This window comes from Eleginops maclovinus, chromosome 19 (assembly GCF_036324505.1).
Source record: "Eleginops maclovinus isolate JMC-PN-2008 ecotype Puerto Natales chromosome 19, JC_Emac_rtc_rv5, whole genome shotgun sequence".
NCBI lineage: Eukaryota > Metazoa > Chordata > Actinopteri > Perciformes > Eleginopidae > Eleginops > Eleginops maclovinus.
In genome coordinates, this window is record NC_086367.1 from 11,198,166 (window position 1) to 11,209,123 (window position 10,958).

A 10,958-nucleotide genomic window follows, 5' to 3' on the forward strand; every position below is an offset into this window, starting at 1 on the left:
ATCATGTGCACCAGAGGAGTGTTTCTTTCTAACGACATGAAAATGGATTCCAGAGACAAAGAACTCTGAAGTGTGTGTATGCTTATAACTTTCAACACAATAAAGAGTATCTATTTCTGTACAGCAGGGCCTTTGTACTGGTATGATACCTCATTATTATCACAGTCAGGGCAGTTACTTTTTCTTCAGAATACAATGCGCAGCTTGTGTTGTCAAACTCCCCGCCTAACACCACACCCAGGTAAGCTGCCTCATCTGCCACAGGAATGAATGCCTTTGCCAGACAACGTGATGGAATCTGGAAAGACTTAAAATGGAAATAGTTTTCACATCATTCGATCTCATGACTTAGAAGTGCCGTTTGGTAGCTCTTAAAATCGTATGCTATATTAGCATAATTAAAGCCTACAAACGCATGGACACATTGTTTGCTGCAGGCTACTGTACAGCAGGATTACACCACATGCTCTGTGGCAAGCAACATATCCTGTGTTGCAACTACTGCTCAATAACAAAAGAGAAATCACACTAATTACTCTTAATAGCCTTAACCTTTCAAAATAAGGCTGTAGAATGTTCTGAAAATGCCACAAAAGAAGGAGAGATTTTCCAGTCTTTGCTCTGGATAAAAGAGGTTTGAGTGGAGTGATCTCACTCAGTTTTGGCTTAAGACCCCAGTCTGCAGATTAGAATCCATGACCTGTTAATCCATTTCTAAGAATGTATGATCAGGTGGTTAAATGCCCGAGCGGAGAGAAATCCCTATGAGTCCCATGAGGGAAAGAAATAAGAAAAAAAAAAGTTCTATGGTACACTGATTTGGGTGTGAAAATACTCAACGCAGCTTGTATTGATCTGTGCTAATTGAGGGCCCTCACCGTGCACTCCAGCTTGGGACAGTAGGGCGTGTCCCCCAGGATGTCATCTTCAGGCGGTGTGATGCGTAGGAAGTCGAGGTGATCAGGGCGTGGAACGCGGGAAAGAGGCTCCTGAGGGTCGTCGCCATCCAGCATCCAAATGTCATCCTGACGTAAGAGGGAGTCGTCTACACAAAAAAACACCACCAAAGGATGATTAATTGTTGCGCAAGGAACCATAGCAGGGAAAAACACAACAGCATACCAGGTGTGATCATGTGTGACAAAGCTTAGTAAACAGCACTGACTGAGGCAAATTGTTTTCCTGTGTAACCTGCATGAGTAATTAAAGTGGAGCCAGTTAGAAAGCAGGCATCAGTATCTTTTAGCATCAAGCAGGAGAGACGACTGTTTTGCTGCAGGCTTAAGGGCACAAAGCTATTTTTATCTGCACTTAGCCGGCCCTGTTCCCATCCTCACCACCAGCAGAAAGCCACACTTGATCCAATAAGGAAAAAACGGATGCAGAGCTTTGGGCTCAAACACAGATATTGATTTTCTTTCAAGATTTGTTCACTAAAACACAGCCATGGCGTACTCAGCAGTGCCACTGTACTACAACAAGGTGAATTGCAGATGGGTATGTTAAGTCATCCTAAGTCCCTGAAGGAGTTAAAATACACACATTTAAATTAGGAAAGACTGCCCTCTCCTGACAAGGCAGTTACACAAAAAGAGATAAGTCCATAGATGAAGACTGAAATAAAAAAAAGAGAAGGTAAATCTGGATAAAAGTACATTTAAAATATCAATAGACCCACAGTTTGCTGTGGAGGTTGGATTTGTTCAGTGCTTTTTAAGAGCACTGGGCCTTTAATATTTACTACTCAGCCTCAACCTGCAGAACCTCCCTCAGGCGCAAATCCCCAAACAAGTCACATGGTATTAACTTCAGGAACCAGGCTAGAGCCACTCACAGGAGTGGCAAATGTAAGTTCACATTCTTCTCACGTGCACCGAAACAAGATATATCGTTCCCTGATGCACGCATTAGCGGTCTCACATAAAAGGAAGGAAAGGTGCAAGTTAAGACAAATGGGGCAGGAAAAGTGAGGTTAGGAAGAAGAAAAGGGAGGGGTAGAGAGACAGATTAGAGATGATACACATCTTGAAGATTGTTGACCTCAATTTCCCCCAGCAGTAAGACAACACCTTGACCTGTTTGGGCAGAATTATGAGCTGGAAACAGAGAAATAGAAAAATCACTTTCTGTTCGGTAAGCTGCTAACATATCCCATATCTTCCCTTTGTAATGAGTATCCTTGAAAAGGACATACAGTATTACCATACTGCTGCATAGCACAGCAGCCACTTCTAAAGCCCTGGAAGTCGCCTTGTGTAGCTCCCCAGAGTCTGAGCCAAATGCTTATTTTCAGTTTAATTCAGTTATGAGCCCACACACAGAACTAACTGGGGTGGGGGTTGCTTGATTCAGAAATTGAAGCATTGAAATTCAGCTTCAGTACTCCAGCCCTATCAGTCATTATGAAACAACAGCAGCGCCTGCAGTCCCTCCAGTTATCTAGGATTCAGACAGCAGAGGGAAAAAAAGGATTAGATTAATAACTTTTCATTATCATAATGCTGCGCTGTACGGTCCCGCAGTGGGAACTGCTGACTGTAGGTTGGGACATGTCCAAAAGCAGAATTAAACCCAGTCCAAGCCAAGGGAAGAATATAGTGATCAGAAACAACTCTTTTACCTCAACTATCACATATAGAAAATGACACCTATTGATATTGATTGATGTTCACAATGTCCCTCTATGATTTCCAAATCCTTACTATTTACAGTTAAAGACTTTGTGGATGAGCGCTTAATAATCAGTTAGCTTAATTAAAAGTCTAAGGTGGCCCACACTGCCACCATCTGGATAAAGAGGAGAAGGTGTGTGTTTCTCTATGTAGTCAAATACATTGCAGTGAAGCTCTGATGTCAAGGCTGTAAGCTAGAAATACGACATAGTTAATAAATGCACAACGCTGCAATATAAAGACGGTTAACAGATACAGAGAAGAAACTCTTAGATGCATTAGGCTTGCTCGGGATGCTTAATGAAGACACTGCACTTTTACACACAACTGACACACAGGGTTCACTGACCCTGGGGAAAACTCTGCATATTGCCATTAATCTCCCTCCCTGGAGCTCTAAAAGCTGAGGGTTAATCACAGTGTCTCTAACTGAGGGGAAGCAGGGTGCAGATGGGATTGTCCATGTCTGTTGGAAAGTAATTTAATATTAACTGGAACATCCCAACCCGAGACCACAGCAATATGTCAAATACCACCTGACACATAATGCACTGCCCTTTAGTCAGTGTACTTTAACAGAGACGCCTACAGCACAAACAGGTGTTTCTTTAGATACCTGCATGTGTTGACCGACGCAGTACGATAACAGTAAATATCACAGCGTGTGAGTGAGAAGCTGTCACACTGTTTATGTGCTACTGTAAGCATTATGAGTTAAACAATAAAGTATCTGTCCTTCCCTCAGATCAGAGGCCATCTCATGTCTGATCCTGACAGGTGGGTGCCGTCTGTGGTCATTAATCACCCTCTCACTCTGTCAACTGGTAATCCCTCATCCAGCGGTGAGAGGAAGCTTAAGGGGAGGCTATGTCCACCTAAACAAAGCAGACCTGAAATCACTAAAAGGGAATTTGATCATTTCTTTGATATTAATGAAGGGACCACTGCATTCCAGACTAGGGCTTGAAAACTTAAAAATGTAAGCCGCAGCATGAACTCAACCCCACCAAGTTGTGTGACTTACACAAATTAGTTGATAGTATCCGTTGCTTGGTCCCCCCTTGTTATTTTGTCAGTAGTCTAATGGTAATTTTTTGTTGTTGTATGTATATGTGACACTTTACTTGTCTTCAACTATTCTGTAATCACTTAATGATTTAATAAAAGGTATCAGTAGGAAACTTTAAGATGGAACACTTATTGATCATATCTTTGAATTGGTGCCTTCTGTTTAATGTTTAGTTTAAAAGATAACAGATTTTTAATTCAACAAGCAACTTCTAGTATTCTAGCATTTGGTCTTTATGCTGAAAGCAGAAGAAATGCAGACTGACTACATCAACTTTGCAATTAATATCGTTAAAATGATATTCAAAAACGTAATCGGATATTTTCCTCATATCGTGCAGCCCTAGTTCTGCAGACATAGCAGAACTATTTATATGCATATTTCTAAATCAAGAGCTTTCACAAATGAACACCAGTCTGTCTCCTCTGCTGCTACAGTTGCTAATTCTTATTACAGAAACTCAAACAGCTTTGCCCAATCTGTCCTTTTTTTATCCACTAAAAATCTGTAACCTCATCCTTCAAAGTAGAAGATCTGGGCCATATGGCATACTGAGTGCATATGGCAGCCTCCACCCCTCTCCATCACTTTTAGACAGGAAAAAGGATCATGGACTTTTGTATAAATCAGGAAAAATGCAGGATTTATAAATCCCCCGGTTTCTTTTGCACCCGACATAGCTGCTTTTTCATGAGGCTTGTTTGTCGTGCACAGCTGTTGGGCTGGCTGATCGACTGACTGGTTTTCGCTGGCAGTGCTGATATCCATGTCAGAGGAAGTTACAAGTAGAAACTCAGGGATGAGTGTTAAGGCATGCCGAGGGCCAGAGCAGCAACGTAGCTTAGAAATATGGTCAAAGTTCTGGACGCAGGTAGGATAAACAACTGAGGAAGAATAAAGAGTGAGCCTGGCAGGGCACTGACTGGGGGACAAGAAACTTGGTTAGAGCTGCTCCAGTTTAAAGTAATGGGGACATTTTTTTTTTTAAAGCTGCTCATACTGAAAAGCACAAGATGGAACATTTCTAACATTGGCCAAGTGCAGCAGTGCTCCATTAAAGAAAACAAGTTATACTGTATGAGAAGGACCTTTGTGCCCTGTTTGCCTGCATATAGTGTGCAGCTCTGAGAAACAGTGTGAAGCAGACTGGGAGGAAAGCTCTCTTAGCCTGTTTTGGCAGAATCCACTACATTATGTGAATAGAGCTGGCCCTTGTCTTCCCTGGGCTGAATGATGTTGCATGGCAGGGCACTTTGTGTTGAATGACAGAGTGGGGTGATACACTCATGCTCTGCGCTGATCAGTTTCATATGACCTCGCAGGAACGTATTGGCTAATCTGATTATGGTATTGCCTGCCATATGTCCAACAATAAAATAAGTAGGAAACGGGGGGGGGGGGGGGGGGGGTGGGGGAAAAGAGAAACACTAATGGCAGATTATATTGGAAAGGTTTTCCCAAAGAGCTATCAGTATTTTTATGACAGTGGTCAATGCAAATTACTTTCTGTGGGTTCAGTGAAGAACCCACAGAAAGTAATTATCTCCATCAGCTCTATATTGACATATTGCTTTAGGAGCATTGTTTTGTTTTTTTGCATACAATTTCACCATTTTGGTCTAGTTTCGCTCATTCAGACACATGCCAATGTAAAAGCTTTTAAAGCACCAGACTGCAGACACAAAAAGTCAGTGGATAGTCAGTAAATATTGACTCCTAATGAACCTGATATTTACTTCATAAACGTGTGAAGACCACAAACAAAAAAAATTAAGTAACCATTGCACTTTATGTACGAGTTGGCCAGAATAAAAGCTAATGCCATATATCTTCTAGATGTAAGTAAATGTCTCCTGTTTATACAGCTTATGTCAAAAAGGTGATAGCATATGAAGCATAAGAGAACAAGCAACAGAAATGCAAACTTTAAGAAAAACTAAGAGATATACAGTATGTAACATAGATATTGTGTAAACACTTAAACAACAATATATACACTCAGTAAATGCAAATGATATTCTGTTTCATGAGACTGCAGTGCAAGAAACGTTAGCACATGAATAAGACAAGATAGTTTGTTAGCTTAAAATTACCATTACTATCTGCATAATAATCACACTCATTAATAAGAGCTGAGCTTCAATAAGAAAGCGTAGATTAAAGAGCCTGGATCATAATTAGGTCGCCATTTGCAAACCAGGAAGAACCAGGCTTCACAGTGACCCATTTGAGTTCCTGTGATGTTCATTAATCTGCGTTAACATCTGAAGCGTGTTCAATTATCAGGCAACAAAAGGGCCATCTAGTAAACAGCTTAAATCCACAAAAGGATATTTTTTCAGATTAAAAGCTTTAAACCTTCACTGTGAAGAGGCTGCAGCAAAAAGCATGATGTGTCACAATGTAAGTGTATCTGGCTCTGTTACAGTCTCACATAGACAGATATTGGGTTATCATATCACACAGATACATCTAATGATGACTAAGGATATTTTCCTAAACCCAGCTCAGGAAATTAAAAGAAACAGTGCTCTTAATGTCACTTTTGACATTTGCAAGAACATTGAATTTAATAAAAATGTGTGGACTGACGCCACAAAATGTGGAATTTGCGCGTGCAAAAATGATGATGGTGCCGTTAATGAATTCCTATATGAGGCGTATATTAGGACATTATCTCAGAGGGAATCGGTCCAAATCATCTTCACAGTAAAGGTGGGCTATCCATTCCCCTATCCGCCAGTCAGCTTAGCTTCACACAGCTCAGCTCTCCTCCCATGCACTCCTGCTGAGTTCAGCATTTCTGGATGTAATGCTTGAGCTAATGATGGTTTGCGATGTAACAAAACAGACACGCCTAAGTTCAGCAAAGTCTTGAATATGGGATAAATGCATCTATCCTGACATTAAAAAAGGTCCAACTATTATCTATGGTATAGTGTACAATGGAAGGCCATTTGTTTGCAGCTGCAAATTAAAGATTGTGTTACACTGACTAAAAGGGATGACTAGCCACGCTACAGACATGGGTAACGCAATAATGCTAATGCTTCCTTCAAAGCATCAGGCCAACAGCAGCAGCAGCAGCAGCAGCATCAACTTGGATTGATTCCAGTAAAGGATGGATCAACTCTAAGCCAAAACAGAAATCTCCTCTACTGAAGAAGGAACAAAAATGTCACAGGAAGAGCAGTTGTAATAAATACAGACCGGTAAGAAAGGCAAGGTTAGCCATCGTCAAATGATGGAAAGTGACCAATGGCCATTTAAGGAAAGCAGATCGGCTTGAGACTTTATCATGGCTTTGCAAATATTATATTGTTGCGAGTATTTAAGGCATTTTAACCAACTATAAGATACAATGGTTGAGATTATGAAAAGAGGAAAGCTGCTCTGCAAATAAGGAAACTCTAATCCTTCTCTCTGTAACCCCTGTGCCCGCTGGGTCCCTGATCCTTTGTCAGCCTCCTGTGAACTGGAGACGATGAGGGTTTATGGGAGGGACAGCAGATCCCTTAAAATCCAAATTGGCGATGCTTCAGTTAACACTGTGCACAAGAACCATGTTCAGGTCGAACAATGTGTCAACTTTGAGCCTTTGATCTGGGACATTCACTAATCTCTGCCTTCCCTTGCGGCACATAGAGAGTTAAAATGAATCATCAGTGAGAGTATTCTCAAGCCCTGCTTGCCCCTTGTTCAACTCTGCTGGGTAGTTTTTAATTTGTGGTCACAAGCCTGAGCCAGGCCGAGAACACAGCAGCTAACAAATACCAGGACTAGCATAGAGATTTTGGCAGGAAATGCTTATTTACTGGTCTACCTAGTTTATTAGATAACCTGCCAGAGTGACAAAGAAGAACTCCCTTTGTTTGCGTAAAACTGATGTCTGTTACAATGCTTCAAAGTAACTGCTGACACAGACACACACTTTAGAATCTCTTTCAAGGCATCTCTTTCAAGGCATCTCTTTCTAGTTTTGTTTTTTGAAATGCCAGATGAAGGGCACACTGACAAACGCTTCATGGTACTAAGAGCTAAAAGCACTTATTTCAACATTTACATCAAGGCAGGGAGTTCAAACATGAATCAGTGTGTTCCAAGTAGGATTGTTTTTTTATTTCTAATAGCTCACCTGTTGTTGTTGTAGAGTTGCTGGAGGAAGTCCATCTGGAGTTGCTTGGCCGCTGCCTGAGGTTCAGATCTAGTCGGGTAAAGGTACGATTGTTGCCATTCTTGTCGATGGACTCTGTGAAGATTTTGGACTCATCTGTGTTGCTGGAGCTGGCTCTTTCATGGTCCACATCCTTATCTGAGAGCAGAACAATGCGGTGGTTGAGCTGTGGACTTGCTTGCTTGGAGGACAGAGGGGACAGGACTGGGGACATGCTGTGAAGACTGTTGGAGGCAGGAAAAGATGTGTTGAAGACCCCAGCGAGAGATGGTGAAGAGGGGCTTTTTTTGTGGTATCTGGCTGGTGGGTGAGGCTCGGCGGTATGGAAAAGGGGCAACCGTAGCCCCTCAGAAAGCTTGTAACCCAATTTTTCTCTGTTGAGACCCAGGAGAGGGTCCCTGTTTGGTCCTCTCCATTCTCCAAACCCCTGCTGGCAGCTGCTAGTCCCCAGATGTGGATTTGAATGGCTCCCTTCCACATCCTGCACTTTGGCGACAACCCTCGGCCCATTGTTACTCTGGTTGCTTTCACCATACAGCTGCTGAGCGGACTTCACTGTCAATGAATTCTCAGATAATGGCTCACCTGAGGAATCAGAACGTCTTGTTGGTCGGAGGTTGCTGCCACTTTCCCGCCGGGTCAGTCCCTCCATCAGGCTGCAGAAGGACGACTCATAACCCAGCTCACCGTCATACTCTGAGAAGTCATTGCAGAAATCAATGTCGGGGTCGAATGTCCGGTTGTCTTCCATAAAGTCCCAAACCTCACGAGCAATCTGGAAGGGTTCCTCCATGGGCAGGATGGGATTACTCGCCGCACTGACATAAGAGCCGGTGACTGGGCTGTCAGTGACATGGCCAGAGGCCGGGGTACCTGGGATCTGCTGCATCACTGAGGTTGAAGATATGGACCCACTTTTGCGAGCCCCAGACTGTTTTGATGAAGTTCCACTTGAAACTTTCTTCTTCATCTTATTGTGTTGGAAATCCTCTGTGGGGTCAAGCTTCTTGCCTCCAAACTTCTTCATCTTTTTGCTCTTAGATGTGGATTTCTTGTGTTCTGGAGACACGGTGAGAGAGTAGTTTCCGAGGTAAACTTCCTGACCCTCCACGTAATCCTGTAGTTTCCCATCCTGGTTACCCATCCTGACTTTGACAGCACAATCCCTACACAGCGATAAGAGATCTGCCAGCAACTGGTGGTGCTCTGCGGCCAGCCAGCAGAGCTCTGCAACCGCCTCCTTTGTAGCCTGCTGGCAGATGAGGAGCTCGCCTGAGGAGCTGAAAGACTGGCCTCTTTGTTCGGACACTGCGAGATCCTCCTTACCCCGGTCATGGTCATTACAGGTCCTTCCTGAATGAGGGGCGCGGCTCTTGTAATTGAAGCTAGGGGCCAGCCTCTTGGGAAAATACAGGCTGATGTTGCTTAGCTCACGGATGGGTGCATAAAGCAGCAACACAGTGTGTGTGCTCTCCATGATGGGTGCCATGATATAGTCACTGAAGCACTCTGAGTAAGTGGTCAGCCCACCTGACACAGTGACCACCTTGGACTGCAGGGCAGGATCTCTGGCTATTCATCACCTGGCCTTTCCAGGTACTGTCGGAGAGAAAGTAGCACACAGGTTAGTGATCTGAAGATATATCAACAACATGTCAGTCTAATAGTCTACTTATAGTGACGTTAATGCACTTTGAGGCCATACTGTTAATATCTTGTAAAGTTTAAGCTTTTTAAAATTGCATTCAACAAAAAACCGAATAGGACACAGCTAGGGCTCTACAGACTATTTTTATGCTGATGCAGAGTTAGTTTGGAAACATAACAATACAAACTGCTCCTTTACCAACAATGGGCCCTTCATATTTCAATGTCAAACCCATTAGTTAATTAAGAACGTAATAAAAACAAATACTGCATAGAGTAGGCCAAAAATACGATTGTATTATATTCTGACTATATTTGACCGTCATCCTGCTCTTGGGCATTACGTGGATGAAACATTTTTAAACCGCATTTCATCAACATTTCACAAGCTGCTGCAGCATAAAACCTGAGTGTCAAACAAGGTGACGACATGCAAAGCCCAATGCCATGGCTGCCGTTTTAAGTGTTTACAAGCAAAACAAGGACAGATTTTTACATGTGCTTCAATGGATTCCCTTAACATTTGGCAACATCTCTGAACTGTTTACATCATAGCATAATCCCGCGGGTTACTGTCACCTTGCAGCGAGCCCAAGTTCTAACATGGCAGCATAATGTAAACTATTCCACGGGTGTAATGCTGTCCACTGCAACTAAAAATCAGAAAATGCTCTCTTTCATGTATTCTGAATTAAAATGTAATCCATAAATCTCGGTATTAGCATCATATCATCTTCACTTCAATGTCGTATATTCAATTAGAAGATGAAAGCACGTTACAGTCGATTGCACCTGAAGCAGGTAAACGCACAGCTGCACTTCGTAAAATATAAACAGTTACTTACCCGATTTAGTGGCATGGCAAATATTTCTTCACATCTCTGTACTGCAGCCAGCCAGTGATCACCGCTGCTTCGCAGGGCTCGCTTGTGGTGATTGACAGGAGTTTGGTCCAATAGATAAACTCAGCGCCGGCTCAACGCTATTTGATTGGTTTCTTATTGTTTGTCACATCCCACATTTTGAGTCATTGCAGCTGCAGCTCGCAGGTAGGCCATGTGATCGTTTTAAGTCAGGATATCGTACAAAGGGGAAACAAAGTTTGGCTGACATTCATTTATTCAACAGTCGTAGCAGTTTCCAGTGTTTCCCCGGCTAATAGTTGCATTTTGTGTTACTCATGCAGAGAGGTAAGTGTATGTGAAAGTAGCTGCTCTTTAAAGGCCCGAGGTGGTGCCATTTCTTACAAAACAGAGACACCTTGTGGTCAAGGTTTGTATCGCTGTCATACACTTTCAATTCATGAGAGGGTTTTCTTAAATAATACAGTATTCATCTCTGCCAAGGACATTATGTTCTGAGTCCAGTGTTGTTTTTATTCCATGGGGCAAATCAT

General features: G+C 42.6%; 1 protein-coding gene across 1 annotated transcript in view; it reads right to left on the reverse strand.

The window, feature by feature from the left end:
* The window catches only part of LOC134881477 (formin-like), a 48,372-nt gene extending 37,838 nt beyond the window's left edge, over positions 1-10,534 (reverse strand). The window contains exons 1-3 of the mRNA XM_063908853.1: positions 10,408-10,534; positions 7,877-9,514; positions 879-1,045 (exon numbers count right to left, since the gene is read on the reverse strand). Coding sequence (XP_063764923.1) covers positions 879-1,045; positions 7,877-9,404 — 1,695 coding nt within the window. The 5' untranslated portion in view covers positions 9,405-9,514; positions 10,408-10,534. The remainder of the gene's footprint in view (positions 1-878; positions 1,046-7,876; positions 9,515-10,407) is intronic.
* Positions 10,535-10,958: the final 424 nt, after the last annotated feature.